We start from the raw sequence: 17,195 nt of genomic DNA, 5'->3' as shown, positions 1-17,195 counted from the left end.
TTTCACGCCCCACATTTATTTAAAAGCATATCTATTTTCTTCTTTGTCAAATAACCTTGTTACAGTGGAAGACGCAACAGATCCAAACCAATTAAAAAAAAAACTCCAAAAACCAACAGCAGTTGAGATCTTGATTTATTGTTCTAATTAATTTTTGGAAATTGTTTATTATTGACCAAATATCGACATTAACGACATTTCTGCCAGTTTAGTTTTTTTAGGGTACATTTCAGCCAACTTAACAGTGCATTCTGCCATCTAGTGGAGAAACATTTATTTGCTCCGCCTGTCACTAGCACTGATGACAGATGAGCAAAGATACATTATGTTATTACATTTCACCAAAGTGACCCCAGTTTGCTTTCGGGTATGAAGAGAAAGACACATTTTTTTAACCAACATTTCAACTGGAAAGATTTTACTATAAATGGAAAAAATGCAATGACAAAACTGAAGCTAAAGACAGGAAAACCCGGTATCATCATAATCCAGTTTTGACATGATAAACAAGATATTTTATGTACAGTCTATAGTTAAGTTACAGGCCTCAGCGTCCGCCTCTCCAGGCAGCTCCGCCCCTCTTCTTCCCACCTCCTCGTCCCACTCCCGAGCCTCCTTTTACCTTTTTCCTCACCCCGCTTGCTTGTTCTGTGTCATCCTCGTCTCCGTCTCGGTCTTTGGGTCTTTTCCGTTTCTCACCATGTTCCCTCATTTCCTGAAAAAATAAAACCATATTAATCTGAAGAAATCCAATCATATCGGTCTTAAAAACAGAGCCTTTATTATTTGCTAAGTGGTGAAAAATGAAATGCATGCTCGATCCACGCCTTTTAGCATTATGCAACATCGCTGACTCACCAGCCTGGCAAATCGCTGGGCCTCGCTGACCCTCTCCACCAACATCATCACCTCCTCCTCGTGTGTGGGGAAGGCAGGAAGTTTCTTCCCAATCAGGTTTTCAATTCTCTGGAAAAGCTCCACATCATATCTAAAAAATAATAAAACAATTTATAAAAAGCAAATAAAATCTGATGATGAGACAAGCAGGTAGTGCTTACTGGGTGACAAATGTGATGGACTTCCCCGATCGTCCTGCTCTGGCTGTCCTCCCGACCCTGTGGATGTAGTCCTGCGTGGGGGTCCAAAGATGCAAGAATCAGCTAAAATCATGAAATCTTGGGACTAAAGTGGAGCAGACTGACAGCACCACATTACCTTGGAGTGTGTGGGGATGTCGTAGTTGATGACACAATCAACGTGTGGAATGTCGAGCCCTCGGGACGCCACATCAGTCGCCAGCAGCACTGACCGCGACTTCGCTTTGAATTTATTTAGCGATCCAAGACGTTTATTCTAACAATGGGGGAAAGAGTGACATATTGAAAATACTGCACAGAAACTAAGCAAATTACACTTTTTTTTTTAATTACTGTAATTAAAAATACACAGTCTAAATTTTTGAAAAGCTAACTTATTCAGTGCGTGATGGTATGCCAGTCTACCTGACTCATCTGACCATGAAGAGGGATGGCAGTGATGCCAAGGTTCCTCAACAAAAGCGCCACCCGCTGGGCATTGTTGCAAGTGCCGCAGAAAATAATGAAGGAGTTGCCTGCCAGCTCGTTCAGGATCGACACCAGGTAACAGTCCTGCCAAACACACAAAGCACAAGTCATCTTTATATTCCACCATTTAGATGCTTGGAGTGACAGAAAAACAGGTCGTGTACACAAACCAAGTGTGCCTTGCAGGGCGGTCACTAAATCGAGTATTTTTATTGTATCGATTAGTCCATCGATTAATCTTGTAAAATTTTATTTGCAATAAAATATAATAGTCATTTTGACACCTCTACTACCTTGTACTTGGATGGTATGAAGACGTAATACTGCTGCAGCTTTTCTACTGTCGAGTATTTGGTAGAAACGGCACACTTGACTGGATCTTTCAGTGCGGCTCTCTGTAGTTTCTGGACCTGTAGACAATCAAAAGGATGGTTGATGTGGGCTACTGCGTATCACTCGCCAACGTGGACCGTAAATGAATAGTTACCTTTTTGGTCATGGTTGCAGAGAAAAGAAAGGTGCGCCTCTCCCTTGGAATCACTTTCAAGATTTTATCCACCTGGTTAAAATGAGCAAAATTATGTCATCATGGGCCTCTTGATGAAATACTTCAACAGAAACATGAATAGTAGCTGTATTTGCATTACTGTTGAACAACAACAAAATCTGCTTTCGGGAGAAGTTTAACGACCCACCTCAGTCTCAAAGTCCATGTTGAGGATTCGGTCTGCTTCATCCATGACGAGGAACTTGAGCGCTCTCAAGTTGAAGCCCTTTGTGTTCTCCAAGTGATCCATCAGTCGACCGGGTGTGGCTGCAAAATTATGTTTGTATTAGACATTATAACAATTAATAAATACATTTATTGATTCTCAATAAAGTACAGTTTGACAGCTCTATTCCAAAACAAACTCTGGGCACATAAAGCCTTTTTTAAAAATAATTTGACTTGACTTACCAATGACAATGTGTGGTTTCTTGGCCAACACCAAAGACTGAGACATCATGTCAATTCCTCCAACTACGACAGCTGCAACAAAAACATCGGTTTAAGACATAATCATTGTCTATGATTTTGTGCACAATTGTGGCCTTTGCAGAGACGCCTACCACACTTGACGCCAATGCTAGAACCCAGGGCCTCAAACTGCTCCGAGATCTGAAAAGCCAATTCTCTGGTGGGAGTGAGGACAAGGGTATGAAGCCGCTGGGGCGAGGCCAGCAGTGACTGGAGGATGGGCAGAGCAAAGGCACCCGTCTTTCCTGAACCGGTTTCAGCCAAGCCAATGACATCTTTGCCTTAATATCAAAGAGAAGATAGATTAAAAAATAACCAGTATACACAACAATATTGAATAACGTAATTTGGTAGTTAGGAAAAAGACAAAAAAATATTTGTGATGTTTCTTTCACCTTGAAGGGCCAGTGGTACAGCTTCAATCTGAATTTTTGTTGGAGTCTTCCATCCCAGCAGATCACAAGCCTCGCACAGTACGTCGGTGACACCCTATCAAAAGAATGTTAATTAAATGTGTAAAATGTTGGATTTACATTAGGTAATAATTGGTTAACTTTATCAGACATCAAGTTTGGACGAGCACTCCCAAAGAACGTTCACTTAAAGCTATCCTGAACACGACTGTTTACTGTCATCCGGGACACAAATTGTTCGGTCTCTTAATTCGCTTCAGGTAAACCTACCAAGTCTCGGAAGGACTTTACCGCCTCAAGATTTTCTCCACTGTTGTCATTAGTGTCGTTATCATCGTCACCACTCGACTCTTCGTGTTTTTCTTCGTCTGTGTTTAGCTTGGAGGTTCCCTCGCTGTCGTCCGCCATGCTTTTCGCCCCTACAATCAACGTGCCTTTGTGCGCCTCAGTGCGCAGATGCGGAAATACGTTCAAGATGGAAACAGCAAAGATTCATGGGAATTGGTGTTTTTACGCAAATGCTTTGCAAACTTGTATTTGATTACGTTTCACTTTTAAAACAATTACTGATATAAAAATATTTTAAATCTATCATTTGTATTTTCAAATTAAGAAAATGACAAATCACTTTTTACCTTTGCAGTCTGCTACAGTCTGAAATCTGGAAGAGGCAGCTTAAAATGAACTGTAATGCCATTTATAAAGTGCTTTTACTTACATCACACAGCTATCAAACAGAGAAATGAGTTGAAGTGTTTATTTAGATGCAGATCAAACAGTTTGAGATATCTTTGCCAGTGCAATAAAAAATATAGATCCTAGCTAAGTTAAAACAACAGTAACTGTCATTCCCGAGAGCAGAGTACCGAGGAAATCAAATTTTGGGGTGTTGCAACCACTCAATTAGACCTAATTGTTTCAGATTACTCACACAACTACATATTTTATGTTTGGCTGATTTGACCAAATTAGCATTGCAGATTGAATGAAATGAACATTTAAGACCACGCCGTCATAGAACATAGCAGTCTTGGGTTCTTAACAGAAACAACAGAACCAGGATAGCCTTGAAGAACACGACCTCTATTATGATGCACTTACAGACAAAAACATGGTTTCAGTATGACCTTGGTGCATATCACAGGAGACCCTCCATCTCCCTCATGAAGGCTTCATACACCTGGTCCTTGGTCTTCATGCTGGGCTGAGCTACAGCCCCAATTTGAGCTGAGTGAGACATGTTCACAGAAGCAGCGGAAGAGTGATGTTTGTGACCATGGCCACTTGCCATACCGTCATCTCCCCTTCTCCCCCCGAAAGCACCTCTGTCCAACGGACCAACCACTGGCCCCGGCGCCGCACCACTCTTGTCCCTTCGCACTCGCAGTGCAGTGGGCACAAACCGTGTGACTTCCGCTTTGGGATTGATGATTTGTGGTTTGGCAGAGATAGTGGCCCCAGAGCCAGCACCGCCTGCCAGGCCGCCTGCCCCGGCGACAGAGGTGAGGTTGGCCCGTTTTTCAATGGTGGCTGCGTGGAGGTGGCTGACAGCAGAGGCTGCAGCGGTTCCTGGGGGAGGGGGCATTTGCATGACACTGGAGCGCATGGACATTGACGGCGGAGGCATGTTGCCTTGCGGGCCATCCTGGCCGGATCCTGGGCCTTTTTGCCGCTGGACGAGGCTGGGAGGAGCACTAAGCACGTTGCCGCTGAGAGGTGGTGGAAAGAGTGAAAGAGGTGGTGCCATGGGACGGGGAGGCCCTCCTGTTCTTGGGGGAGGAGGTGGGATACCTGGAAGGAGAAGCAAAATATGGACATTGATGAACTCTTGAGCATACATGACTGACCCACCAATTTGCCTGGCTATACTCTATCTGGACCCATAAGCTTACCGGGAGGAGCTGGAGGCGGTAGCCGTGGAGGGGGTCCACGTGGTGGTGGGCCTGGAGGAAGACCAGGAGGGGGACCAGGTGGAGGACCAGGCGGGCGACCTGGTGGAGGCCCAGGGGGTAGAAGACGAGGTATTGGACCCCTCATGCCAGGAATACCCAATGGCCTTAAGAACGGAGGAGCACCTGAACACAAGATGCATATGATACAAATCACGATAGCTAATGAGCGATGACAAGATTTCAATTAAAAAGCTACATAGATATGACCTAACCTGGTGGAGGTCCAGGTGGTGGACCAGAGGGTGGACCGGGAGGCCTTATAGGTGGAGCTGGCGGAGGACCCATAGGTGGAGGCCCGGTCATCGGAGGACCCTGTAAGGGTGGGGGCTGCCCCAGTGGCCCACTTGAAGGAGGAGGACGCTGACCGGCAGCCAGTTGGGACGTGTCCCCTGGTGGTCCCTTGTCCTCACCGTCAGAACTATCTGATTCATCTGAGAACTCTTCCTCAATTTCTTCATCCTCTTCAGGAATTGACTGACCTGAGCAGAAATAAACACCATGTCACAAGGTTATTACATTTGAGAAGAGAACATCCACCCTCACAAGTTCAATACACAAACCTGCCATCTTTAACATCATCGCCTGAAGAGGCGTAATGGCCTTTGTCTTCTTCCCAGACTTTTTCTTTTTCGTTCCGTCACCGGACGTGTCTGAAGGCATGTCTGCAAAACGTACACTGCGACCTAATTTACAGTAGAAAAATCAACATATTAGTATCGGGACACAAACTTACAAGCAACAATTGTGAAATACCTCCAAAGAATTGAAACATTATCCTACGACACTTGTTTAATTTCTTTTTGATAACTCGAGCGGAACTGACAATGGTGTAGACGAGAGTTGAGTTATATCACCTTTCTCCTCAGCTCTCTTGTCATGTCTGTCTCCCTTTCTGGAGTCATCATCTTCATCCCGCTCGTCATCGCTGTCTTCCTCAGAGTCGCTGTCATTGTCGTCCAAATCGTCCCTGTCGCTCCCACTGCCGCTATCCTGATCTCTTCCCATATCTGTTAAGCCCTTTTCCAGGCCAGGAATTGAGGGCTCTAGATTGAGGGGAAAAGGTAGAGCAATATAATTAGTAAAATAAAGCAAACATCCGTAAGTTCTAATTGAAGACTTACCCAATTCAGTGCCATAAGGCCGCCGTGAAGGAATACCATACAATGCCAAGATATGTGGTGGTGGGGGCCCAGGTGGCGGCCCAGGGGGTTTCTTCCCAGGGGGTAAGCGTGGCACAGGTGGCAACGTAGGCAATATTGGGACAGATAGAGGTGCCTTCCTGTGGGCCACACAAAAATGAATGGCAGCAATTACTAATTTTGAGCTAATCCAAATCACAAATGAAACATAAAAACCTACCCAAACAACGAGCCCTTCTTCAGTATTGAAGGAGGCTGAGCCCCTGGTAGAGGGATGTCTTGGATGTGGATATTGGATGGTGCATGGGGCATATCTGGTAAAGGAATACTGTCAACCTCCACAGATTCTGCATTCTGGAAAAAAAAAAAAAAAAAGAGCCTTCAATTGATATACATGTTTAAATAGGTTTTTGACCTCGTGGGGGTAAAGCATCGTCTCATTCACAGGTAATAAAAAAAATACAAACCTTGACTGAATCAAAATAGAGTGACAGCTGGCCCCGTTTACTCTCATATTCTAACTCCAGTTTGCGCAGATCCTTGTAGGTTTCAGGATTCTCCCGCTCATACAGACGAACAATACGTTCAAATGTCTCCCGTAGCTTCTTCCGCTTGTCCCTCAGCACTTTCTCATTCAGCATGGGTTGCTGGACTGGATTGAACTCTATAGGGAGAGATTAAATAATATCGTCAGATTTGATTGACTATTGTAGTCAGAGCATTGTGAATGTCATTCTCTTACCCATCTCATCCAATTTCTCCATGTCTCTGATTATCTGTCTTGGGTCCTTCATCTTAAGCACTGCAGCTCTCACCATCATTCTCTGCTTTTTGTTCTATAGATAAAATTAATAATAGTAGACAAATGTAACTGGCAACAGAATTGTCTTGCAAATCTTTTGAAAATACAACAAATAATATTACCTTTTTTAACTCCCTTTTCCTGGCTTCTTTTCCTGTTGGGGGGTTTAAATGTGTGAATTATTATGCTAATATGGTTACAACTGATAATTTATATGCATCAACATATTCTGCTGGCAGCTACTTACTGGCCTGATCCGTGGGGTTCATGAATTTCCCACTCTTGGTGGACGAAGTTGAACGTCGTCCCATTGTGATGCTGTGCTCCTTTTGCCTGAGGAGACAAATCCGTCCGGGATGACATAAAATAACTTACTTTTGAAAGCTATACACACAGACAACATTTGATCTTTCCACACATATTACACAGCAGTACATCACAAATTCCACGGAAACAAATGAATGGATTAATGTGTAGCGTAGCCTATAAACAAACTTCGCAATTGAGGAAGGGATGAACATTTTAATACTATTCATATAGTATAATGTGCTAAAATAATCCTAAAAAGAGCATATACAGATTGTTAAAAACAAGCAAGTTCACAAAAACGATGCTAGCAATGAGCTAATATTAGCCTGCACTTGTAGCTAGGGCCGCGTTGGGTTCAACAACAGATAATGCATTACCTTCTAAAGAAGAAAACCAGGAGTAATACCCCCGAATACGACTGCAGGTCTCAAGGTTCAAATGGGGTAATTTACTCTTATGCCATGCAACTGAAACTAAAAGCCCCCATGACTGAATGGAATTCAACGACTTTTAGCTAGCCGCTCGCCATGTTAGCAACTAGCACTGGCAGCCGCGAGCAAGACCGGAAGTAGATCATCTGACGTCATAAAAATAAGAGCCATACGATAAATTACATTGTTGTTATTCTATGTTACTGCTTCTCCATTTTTTTCATGCTGTAAATTAACTTCTGTGTTTTTATGATTTTGTTGTTTGATTCCGATAGATTACATTTTTTCCCCTTAAACTAGAATTTAAGAACAGTAGCAGTAGTAGTAGTCAAGATCTCTTTATGTTGCCACTCAAACAAACAAATTATCTACTTGATATTTTTTTCTGTATTGGTTAATTTTCATTTCGGCCGACAGTCTTATAGTTAATAAAGTCTGAATGTATTTGTTGCTCAAGCGATGATACAGATTAGTGCATGTGAAGAAAATACACAGCAGAGGGCGACATTTCATCGTTCCCAAAACATTGTTTGACAAACTATTTTCCTTTTTTATTGTCATGAACCATTTTGCACTGCACAAAACCTGATGACTTATATAACCAATCACACAAACAAAAAACAAGAATACAAAATGATAAACTAGGATAGGAAAATGGGCAAAGATATTCCTGCGTCACCAGCACCATATAATTAATTACAACATATTAAATATGAAAGTATATTTGTTGGATTGATTACGCTACAGAGTTTTCTGATTGCAGAATATCAAGAAACAAGATTACAATAAGTCTTTTCAGTCTAGCAATTGGGAGATTCCTGTTGTCGCAGAGATATTTAGAATAATATAGAACAGAATAGAATAGAATATTCTTTATTATCTTGATAATATCATATCTTGATATGATAATTATCTTTTTATTATCATTGTCACACATGTACATCGTATTTAGGTGTGGTAAACTAACCCATCTTATGTCAAATTCAACATCACATAGTTGACATCCTGTGTTTATAATTTAATCCATTAGCAAATGTTTGGAAAGTTATATACGATAAACAACAGACTAGATGCAACAGCATGATGGTCTTGTTGTGAAGCCTTCATGTGTGGAGTTTGCATGTTTACCTGCAGGTACTCTGGGTTACTCCCACATTTAAAAAACATGCGTGTTAGGTTCATCAAAAACTCTCAACTGCCCATTGGTTGTTTGTCATGAGCCCTCTGATTGGTTGATGACCAGTCCAGGGTGTTAACCTTAGACTATATTGATGCGTGTATGTATTTTAAATATACTTTTTTAGAAGGGGGATAATATCTAATAATGTTATGTTACATTGGCAAACACATAAGACGAGTCTGCGTTCAACTCTTTCTGTAACCTTCATTTCTCACACATGAGGAATAATGACACAACACACATTTTGATTTTCATTATTTTTACTTATTCATCACACTACAGGCTGAAAGAGGTGATAGAATCATAGTACAGAATTGGGAGAGAAAAAAATCTCATGGCAGTGCTATCCCCCCCAGCACTGCTCCACAATTTGATTAAAACATTTTTGGAACTTTTTTTTCTCATGTTACTTAGGTAGAAAATGGGGGATAACATGGGTGATAATAAAATGCAATGTGAAGACATCTAATAAGGGATTGGTCCGTAGTAAGCGTTGTAGGCAGCGACGACTCCATCGGTATCCATCATTTGGTCGCAAGACACGTTGCTCTCGCAGACTTCTCTCAGGCTGATTGAAGATATAGAAGGTATACGCTATTCCAACATAGTCATTCCCCAAAACTGCTTCGCTAAACTATGGTGGTAATTAAACTGTATATGACTTTTCTAAACCACTAATGCAAGTTGTGAGTATGATACTGTACCTCTCAACCTGGGTCAGGGACAGCTCCACAGTTGGTCTTCTGGGTGGCACCACAGCAGCGGCCTGTGACCTGTCCATGAAAACTGCGGCACACCAAGCACATTTAAGCCAAAACCTTTCGTATCGACAATAATGAAAAGAGCTACTGAGCAAACAAACCAAATCATCATAACACACTTCATCAATTACAGTGGAAAATAGTTTTCATTTGATGTGAAGACAATGGTTGATTCGTAGACACAAATAATGTCATCAAACAGCTATTACACTAAAATGTGAACTTATGACCTTACCATGATGGCGATAATTGTCACCGTTGTAGCCATTACGGTCGCCGTTATCGTAGCGTCCGTTGTCACGTCCGTTGTCGTAGCGTCCGTTGTCGCGTCCGTTGTCGCGTCCGTTGTCGCGTCCGTTGTCGCGTCCGTTGTCGCCTCCGTTGTTGTAGCGACCGTTGTCGTAGCGTCCGTTGTCGCGTCCGTTGTCGCGTCCGTTGTCGTGTCCGTTGTCGTAGCGGACGTTGTAATTACGGCGGTGGTCACCGTCGCGACGGTCGTCGTCGCGGTCATCACCATTGGAATCCATGGAGTCTGTGTAAAATACAAGACAAAATAATCCAGTCAACCAAGATTAAAAAGCAATTAGGTAGTAAGAAATAAATAAGAAAACGGATGAAAGGTTAATCAAGGACAAGGTTTTGTCAAAGTTATATGCTTGGCCTTAAGTTTCTTTGTCAATGCTGATCTTCTGAAAAAAATGTCACAATACCTGTTAGATAATCAAACACCAAGCCTGTATTTGTATTTCTTACCTGATGACAGACAGGCAAGAGCCAAGGAGGCAAAAACCAGGATGGCCAAAGTCTTCATCTTGAGTGTCAGGCAATGATAAGGCTTGAAGATGGGAATGGCTCTGTTCTTCTATCTGCAAATGTATAGACCAACAACTCGAATTTATAGACGTGGCGCTCTCGATATGATTGGTTAGGGAATCATGTATCACACACACACGCACAAACTCCAAATAGAAAAAAAAAACATTAACTCTCACATAACTCTCCTACTTTCAAAAGTTGCTCTAAATCAGTGTTTCTCAATTTTCTGTTATGCCCCTGCAGGATGAAGAAAATATTTCACCCCCCTCCCATATCACCTCAGTAACTATAAATAGTATAATTTGTCTATTAAATTGGAATAAGTACAACTCTGAATCACATTTGATCCTAATTAACATGTTCCCTGGGGTCACATGCGACCCCCCGGGTATAACATGGAGTACCCCCAGAGGGCCCCGCCCTACTATTTGAGAAGCCCTCCTCTAAATTAAGGCAAACGTGAAATCTAACTGGATTCATTTGGATATTAGGTTTTTCCAAAACACTTTTTCTTCTTCTGAGTTTTTGTATTGCATATTTCTTGGTCCCTAAATACTTGATGGGAGTTTTTGTTGTTGAAAAGCTGTGTTTCTGTAAAATCGTAATATGAGATTCCTGCAGAATTCTAATCTGCAGGATTGTGTCTAATTTCAGTGAAGACTTTGATGACGTGTCAGTGCGGTGATGCCTTAAGAGCATCTTTGGCCATATCGGATAGACTTGCTGCACTGTACTTAGAGGTCACATCAAAGTGCCCTTGGCACAAACAAAACCCAAGTTGTTGCATAATTCTTTCAATTTCAGTCTATGTAACTTATTATTAACTTGCATCATTTGGCTGTAAACTCAGCAATGTGATTCTGAAGTCCAAGTCACTACCCTTGCTAGTTACGTAATCCTGGATGTAAAAACTCAAATTGCTTATTCTCTTTTGCTATTCTTGACAATCCTGCTTCTATTTGGATTAGATTCTGTATTGGTCTTGCTGAAATAACACAGGATGTAATTTTCACCGTCTGGGTCAATGTTGTTCCTTGGCTATATTTTGGTGAATGACTTCAACTTTCTTTCAGTTCCATTTCGGGACATCTTGATTGGATCATTTGTGGGCATGCGGGAGTCCAGAATACAAATTCATTAAAAGCTTTTTAGGCTTTGTGGTTGTATGTTACAGCAATAATCTGTAGCAGTACTTTTATACTCCAATGAAAAGGCCAAAAGAAGATGAAGACGTGCATAAAATAAAATATTTTTATTTTCTCACTGACAGCAGAGCTGCGGGTGGATCATGAATAGTAATGACGTGCGGTTAAAGGAGTAAATAGTTAATATATATATATATATATATACTAGGAGCAAAACATGAACGCAGACATCTTAAGACGGGAAGATGTGATTGTTGGATAAAGCCGTTCTTGCTCCACTTATACAAACAATGAAGCGTGAATAATGATGCGTTGTCATGTACGGGGGAATTCATCATAAAAATAATGACCACATCCAGAAGAGGCCACCATTATAATTTAAATCATATATAATAAGTCCCTGTTGAAATGTGTCTGTTGGAAACAGCTATCCGAATGTCGTAGAGATTTTTGCATTTGTTGGTTGACTGTTGTTTGTGCACGGGGGGGAGTGTGTTTAATATCGACGAGCTGAAGATGGTCTCCTCTGCTGTGAAACGCGTCTCCCAGTACTCGGCTCTGGAACGCGGGTCCCAAAGTATCTCCGATAGGCCACCTGGTAACCATGGTGATAGGCAAAGTAGCGGCAGGGAGAGTAATCCTCGCAGGTCTCCGCACGTCTCTCTGCAGGACTCTTTACCCTCCGACTGAGGAGAGAGGCGTTGCGGGTTATTTTTATTTTTCTTTCCTTCCTGCTTTAATGACTGCCACTGATCTCAATGTGCTCGTTACCTCATAAAGTAACTGTTGTAGCCGTTTCCTCTGGGTAAGTTGTATACGGTGTGTCTCTGTGGCGTGATGAAGGAATTGGCTCGTCTCGGAGCCACAAACACATCTGAAACCACAAGGTTTGTCATTTAAGGTAAAAATAACATTTCACACAAGTCGGACGAGCTTTCGCAGGAACATTTTTAATTCGTTTCCAGCACGAGTGAAATGCAACTGATTTTTAAGCCTCTGAGCATTGATTTACCTTCACTGGATTCTGTGCTTTCATTGGAGTCTATTAGAAAAGACATGGGACAATATTAATCATAAATTCTTAGCTGGATATACGGTGAAGAGGTGGCGTGAGTATCGTACCTGAATTTGACCCGGTAGTTCTCCTTCCGTCAAGAGAGAGACACAGTGAGAGCAGAGCACAGAGTGCAAGAAGTTGAAGAAGGCTCTTCATCTTTGGGACTCTTGTCTTGGCTTGGAACATAGGAAAATGTTATTTACAGGGTTAGAATCTTTGCCACTGGTAAGATTCTTTTTTTTTTTTTTAACCAGTAATCGATTTGATCGGACTTCAGAGCGTCCCTCAAAAACTTCTGCCAGTGTATCTGCATTCTATAGCACGCATCATATATAAACTTCTTTTCTCACGCAGTTGAAATGTCTAAATGGCATAAATATAACCTAAGTTGTATTTATAAAAACCAGGCTGAAAACCCTCAAAGCTAGAGCCAATCCACAAGAAGGGTCTTGCAGTTCAAAATTCTATTTGTGAGGAAGAACCATAAAACAGCACTTGGTGTTTATCGCCGCCACTACCAACTGGAGGAGAAATAGATTATGGTAATAAAAAATAAAAAAGTTTGCACACACACACACACACAGTCATCGTGTACAGTCGATTTGTCCGTCGAGGAGCTTCTGTGAAATCTGCAGTTCCTGTACAAAGAAAATTATTTGTGTGTTTCTTCTTTTTTTCCTGTATTCTCGTGCAGGAGCTTTTCCTCCCTCCTTCTCTGGGATTTGGATAAGCTTCAGCTTCAGCAGCCTCCCCTTTTTCACTGTCAATAGATGCTTTCATGATAGTGAGCACACCCACCCACCCACGGGATGGTTACACACACTCAGAATGTTTATAACACCAACCCCTCAAGCATATCTTGGCCCCACTTAAAAAGCCACAGCAGTGGGCACAGAAACAGCAAAGTCTGCAGGCCAAGGTTGAAAAAGACGCCACATGTTTGCGCATGTGTGTGCGTGTGCGTGTTTGGAATTGCTGACAACAGTGTTTGCGTAATTTAACAGTCATTTAATTCTTCGCAGGTGACTTTCGTGGGCCATAAAAGTCTGCTTGTAGTTAGAATGTGTCCACCTCAATGGAAGATTGCAAGACATTACATAATACATTTTGCAATATTACAAAATGCGGAGCAGAAATGGATTTTCTTGATATAAAAAGTCAACAAAAACAAATAAATACCAGAACAGCAACAAAAATATTAGTCACAAACAAGACCGGCAATTAATTCAAATATATTCTGTAATGTACTCACCTTGGATTAAGTATGAAGTGAGGCGATATCAGTCTATTTTTCCTGAGAAATAATTCCTAATTCCTCAGAGCAAGTCTTATATACTTACCTCTCCTCCCTCCACCCTTTCACTTCACCCACCGACTCCCTCCCCAATTGCCCTCTCTCCTCCCTCCTCATATGTATCAACCCTCTTTTTTTTTTTTTTTTTCCATCATTTATTCAGACCAGAGTATTAGCTCACTCGCTCCCCAACTCCCATAATTCACCAGTACAGTTGGGAAGAAAAACACTCAGAGGGGGAGATAAAAAATAGAAGCGGGTTAGAATGAAGGCCGGCCTGGCAAGAAGGACATTAAACCTGGCTCATCGCAGGTATATGATAATATTCACTGACGTTTGCCAGCACGACAGCAAATTATATGAAACGCACTCGTCACCACTCACTCCACTTTTAGGCCCCGTAATTCACATGTGGGAAGGCATGGGCAGCAATTTTTGATGATGGAGTGATTCAGAAAGCAAGCCACCAAAGATCTACTTGGAGGTGGGGGGGATTTTGGAAAAGTTCCTTTACATTCATGAAGGAACGATGTGTTCTCATACTGGCACTGATGTCTGTGATTGTCAATAAACCACAAACGTCACTTTATTTTGGAAAAGAAAAAAAAAAAGATCCCACTGATTTATTGCTTATTGGTGAACATGTCGGAGGTGTAAAAACGTTTCTGCGGTGGCTTCACAGCCAAGTGCACCAACATCGCAACGGTCCAATTACGCTGAGGTCGATGCAGGAGTTAAGATTATGGTGTATATCTGAGAGTTATGTAACGCCAAATCACATTTGGCTCAAGGAGAATAGCTGAGCCAGAGCCGAGCGCTGCCAACAGTAAACAAACGAGAATAGGAGGCCCACTCCATGCCAAGGAGACGCAAATGGCCAGAACATTAGGATGGAGATAAAGGCTGCAGAATTTATGAGGAGGGGCTCCGATCGAGATTATTTTGTATCGCTCGAGTTGTGTTTTGACTCATATGTTGAGTCTGGAATCACTGAGTTGATCATTGCCCAGTAAAAATATCTAATGTCCAAATTCAACTCTTCTGAGGGGAAAAGGGCAAGTACTGAGAATCGATCCAATGATACCACATCAGGTTTTCATAATAATAAATAAAAATGAATACATAAAATAAATTTGCCAATTATGTTGCCCTCTGTGACGTTTAAAAAAAAGATATTGTACAAGCAATAACAACATCTAAGTTTCCTATGCCATATTAAAGGCTGGGCCCATTTAATTCAATTAGTTAGCGTCAGTTTAAGTTTTGATTTAAAAGCATAGGCGTGGGTTGATTGATTGTTTACAGACAAGTGACAGTCAGATTAATGAGAATTAATTAACTGGAAATAATGGGAGGTGGCCTTCACACCCACGCATGACTAACAGTACACAATTGTATAAAACAAAACAAACAAAAACAACACATCTATTTTTATTGGAATTATGTCATGACTTTTTCAGAATTTTGTGCTGTTTGTTTGCTGTGGTTTCTCTGTGTTTTTCATTGCAGTTTGTTATTTTGTCGGATTATGTAAAAACAACAAAAATTTTTTTTCTTAATTCTCCAGTGAATAATGCATTGCTCTTGATGACACCCTACCAAGTGTGAACAAGACAAGCAGTATAGAAAACCTATGTTTGCGCATGCTACTTTTCTCCATATATTTTTATTTTGACGGAGCCTTAAACCAAGTCAATAGATTCCAAGCCAGGAGGCCTGCAGCTTCTCGTGGTTGCACCCCTTCAAGGCCCCACACCTGGCCTCCAGCAATAAGCCACAGCTTGCACCCACACAGTCAACTGGGCAGATTCGGAGCAGAGCCGTGCGTCCGTTTCAAGTGTGTTCCTCAGACATTTCCGTTCCTTGCAAACAGTCTGGGCAACCCTCTGAGCCCGCCCACTGCCTCGTCTGGCCTTCAAAGCCGCTTCAGTGTTCGCTAGCCTCGTTGCCACCTCACAGTCATCCTACAGAGTTTGGCTGTTGGAGCACAGGCTGCTTTCCAAATCTTTATTACGGTCACTGGCTGGGACTCTTATCTTCTTATGCTGTCTACCAGAGTGTTCCTGAACTTTCCACTCTGCCCACGTTCCAGTTTTTACATAATCCAGATGATATCAAGCAAACATGAGCACTCATCCTAAATGTACTTCTACTCTTTCGGCTAATTGTTTAAATCATTGCCGACTTAATACTTTTGCATTCTGCAAGAAGAGCAAAGGTGAGTTTATGGTTAGCAAGCAGAAAGGTGGTTACCACCCACAACGGCGCAAACACCCTTTTTAAATTGCTCACAGCACAACATATTAGGACATATTTTGCTAATGTCTGTAAAAACAGAGAGACATCATCCAACTTGTCTGGGCTGGCTTGTTTCCTCAGGTGGCCAAGCAGGTGAACCTCAAGGTGCTTGGCTGGTTCAAGCAAACACAAAAATTACACAACAGTTGCTATGTATGGAGACATTTTGGCCTGCTATTTTTACCACTTATATTTTAAATGTTCTTTGCAGGTATTCACCAAAAAAAAAAAAAAAAAAAAAAAAAGAATTCAAAAACACTGAAAGAAGTGAGTGACTCAGATAGCCGATGAAAATAAGTGGTGATGTCATCATGTTGCCTGAGCGCGCCAGTTCATAGCATGATGGAAGTTCCGGGCCAGACTGGATGAAGGACAGACGTTACGCACCACTGTCCGCCTTTGGGAGCCTTTTGGTGGTTGCGTTGTCTCACGGCAGTAAATATTGCTGGCTGTATGTCAACAACATGTATTTGTCTTGCACGGGGCAATTTATTTTTGTTTAATGCAATTCAATTAGATATCTATATTGTAGCTGGGAGTTATAAAATATATAAAAAATATGTATATGTGTTACTCAATTATCTGGAAAGTTTATCTTCATTAGAATTGCTGGTGTGCTGGAGCCAATCCCAGCTGCCTTTGGAAAGAATGTGAGGTAGAAAAGAGCGTTTGCGCCGTTGTGGGCGTGAACGCACGTGCATTGTAATAATTAGATTATTCAGTGGTGAATTAAACAGTGCTGTGCTGTTATGATGTCAGACTATACTTTATAAGTATTTTAAAATATGGAGTTACCTTTCAACCACCCTATATTTATGTAACTACCACAGCTATTGCGTACATATTATGTGTCATACGAATGTGTCCCATAAACAAAATCCTTGGTTGGAATCTGGGCGTTGGCAGATGTGCTGTGTTACCGATAATGCTACATCCATTATTATTTTCAATTTCACTATTCACAATTTACTATCATTTATTCAAATTTTTTTGTTGCAGGCTTCATTTACATATC

At 41.6% G+C, this 17,195-nt stretch overlaps 4 protein-coding genes across 9 annotated transcripts; all 4 read right to left on the bottom strand.

The window, feature by feature from the left end:
- Positions 1-117: 117 nt before the first annotated feature.
- Positions 118-3,435, bottom strand: ddx47 (DEAD (Asp-Glu-Ala-Asp) box polypeptide 47). The gene is made up of 12 exons (XM_037255591.1): positions 3,267-3,435; positions 2,979-3,072; positions 2,676-2,864; positions 2,524-2,595; positions 2,261-2,379; positions 2,053-2,124; positions 1,859-1,975; positions 1,503-1,649; positions 1,216-1,353; positions 1,059-1,129; positions 859-988; positions 118-715 (listed from the first exon to the last, which is right to left on the bottom strand). Exons 1-12 carry the CDS (start codon positions 3,402-3,404, stop codon positions 548-550), a joined length of 1,455 nt encoding a protein of 484 aa, XP_037111486.1. The 5' UTR covers positions 3,405-3,435; the 3' UTR covers positions 118-547.
- A 303-nt stretch (positions 3,436-3,738) lies between these two features.
- On the bottom strand, positions 3,739-7,767 carry LOC119125798 (WW domain-binding protein 11). Its single transcript, XM_037256653.1, has 12 exons — positions 7,576-7,767; positions 7,137-7,222; positions 7,012-7,043; positions 6,830-6,923; positions 6,555-6,751; positions 6,308-6,441; positions 6,070-6,227; positions 5,803-5,991; positions 5,509-5,631; positions 5,161-5,427; positions 4,889-5,071; positions 3,739-4,787 (listed from the first exon to the last, which is right to left on the bottom strand). Exons 2-12 carry the CDS (start codon positions 7,198-7,200, stop codon positions 4,135-4,137), a joined length of 2,094 nt encoding a protein of 697 aa, XP_037112548.1. The 5' UTR covers positions 7,201-7,222; positions 7,576-7,767; the 3' UTR covers positions 3,739-4,134.
- Positions 7,768-9,197: 1,430 nt separating this feature from the next.
- Positions 9,198-10,484, bottom strand: LOC119126013 (osteocalcin-like). Of its 6 annotated transcripts, none has more exons than XM_037257004.1 (5): positions 10,324-10,484; positions 9,973-10,102; positions 9,806-9,933; positions 9,514-9,595; positions 9,198-9,377 (listed from the first exon to the last, which is right to left on the bottom strand). In XM_037257004.1, exons 1-5 carry the CDS (start codon positions 10,379-10,381, stop codon positions 9,275-9,277), a joined length of 501 nt encoding a protein of 166 aa, XP_037112899.1. In that variant the 5' UTR covers positions 10,382-10,484; the 3' UTR covers positions 9,198-9,274. The 6 variants fall into 6 exon arrangements, with proteins under 6 accessions (XP_037112899.1, XP_037112901.1, XP_037112903.1 ...); XM_037257006.1 differs by having other exon boundaries at positions 9,806-9,909; XM_037257008.1 differs by having other exon boundaries at positions 9,806-9,909; positions 10,000-10,102.
- A 1,139-nt stretch (positions 10,485-11,623) lies between these two features.
- Positions 11,624-13,987, bottom strand: LOC119126014 (matrix Gla protein). Its single transcript, XM_037257010.1, has 5 exons — positions 13,841-13,987; positions 12,654-12,765; positions 12,544-12,573; positions 12,303-12,405; positions 11,624-12,217 (listed from the first exon to the last, which is right to left on the bottom strand). The coding sequence occupies exons 2-5, from the start codon at positions 12,742-12,744 to the stop codon at positions 12,028-12,030; spliced, it is 414 nt and encodes a 137-aa protein (XP_037112905.1). The 5' UTR covers positions 12,745-12,765; positions 13,841-13,987; the 3' UTR covers positions 11,624-12,027.
- Between the last annotated feature and the right edge of the window lie 3,208 nt (positions 13,988-17,195).

Source organism: Syngnathus acus, chromosome 8, assembly GCF_901709675.1.
Source record: "Syngnathus acus chromosome 8, fSynAcu1.2, whole genome shotgun sequence".
NCBI classification, from domain to species: Eukaryota; Metazoa; Chordata; class Actinopteri; order Syngnathiformes; family Syngnathidae; genus Syngnathus; species Syngnathus acus.
Note: the sequence above shows the minus strand (reverse complement) of the source record. Positions and strands in the feature narration are given on the sequence as shown.

What these genes read in the sequence shown, in the direction of transcription:
- ddx47 (XM_037255591.1), bottom strand. Translation starts at nt 3,404, where the DNA reads ATGGCGGACGACAGCGAGGGAACCTCCAAGCTAAACACAGACGAAGAA. An exon ending in TAAAGTCCTTCCGAGACTTG is followed by an intron (nt 3,073 to 3,266) that starts GTAGGTTTACCT and finishes TTCTTTTGATAG; the next exon opens with GGTGTCACCGACGTACTGTG. An exon ending in ACATCCCCACACACTCCAAG is followed by an intron (nt 1,130 to 1,215) that starts GTAATGTGGTGC and finishes ACCCCCACGCAG; the next exon opens with GACTACATCCACAGGGTCGG.
- LOC119125798 (XM_037256653.1), bottom strand. Translation starts at nt 7,200, where the DNA reads ATGGGACGACGTTCAACTTCGTCCACCAAGAGTGGGAAATTCATGAAC. An exon ending in ACCACCTGGACCTCCACCAG is followed by an intron (nt 5,072 to 5,160) that starts GTTAGGTCATAT and finishes TCTTGTGTTCAG; the next exon opens with GTGCTCCTCCGTTCTTAAGG. An exon ending in ACCGCCTCCAGCTCCTCCCG is followed by an intron (nt 4,788 to 4,888) that starts GTAAGCTTATGG and finishes TTCTCCTTCCAG; the next exon opens with GTATCCCACCTCCTCCCCCA.
- LOC119126013 (XM_037257003.1), bottom strand. Translation starts at nt 10,381, where the DNA reads ATGAAGACTTTGGCCATCCTGGTTTTTGCCTCCTTGGCTCTTGCCTGT. An exon ending in TCTTGCCTGTCTGTCATCAG is followed by an intron (nt 10,103 to 10,323) that starts GTAAGAAATACA and finishes TATTTTACACAG; the next exon opens with ACTCCATGGATTCCAATGGT. An exon ending in TGACAATTATCGCCATCATG is followed by an intron (nt 9,596 to 9,805) that starts GTAAGGTCATAA and finishes GGTGTGCCGCAG; the next exon opens with TTTTCATGGACAGGTCACAG.
- LOC119126014 (XM_037257010.1), bottom strand. Translation starts at nt 12,744, where the DNA reads ATGAAGAGCCTTCTTCAACTTCTTGCACTCTGTGCTCTGCTCTCACTG. An exon ending in AACTACCGGGTCAAATTCAG is followed by an intron (nt 12,574 to 12,653) that starts GTACGATACTCA and finishes CTTTTCTAATAG; the next exon opens with ACTCCAATGAAAGCACAGAA. An exon ending in AAGCACAGAATCCAGTGAAG is followed by an intron (nt 12,406 to 12,543) that starts GTAAATCAATGC and finishes TTGTGGTTTCAG; the next exon opens with ATGTGTTTGTGGCTCCGAGA.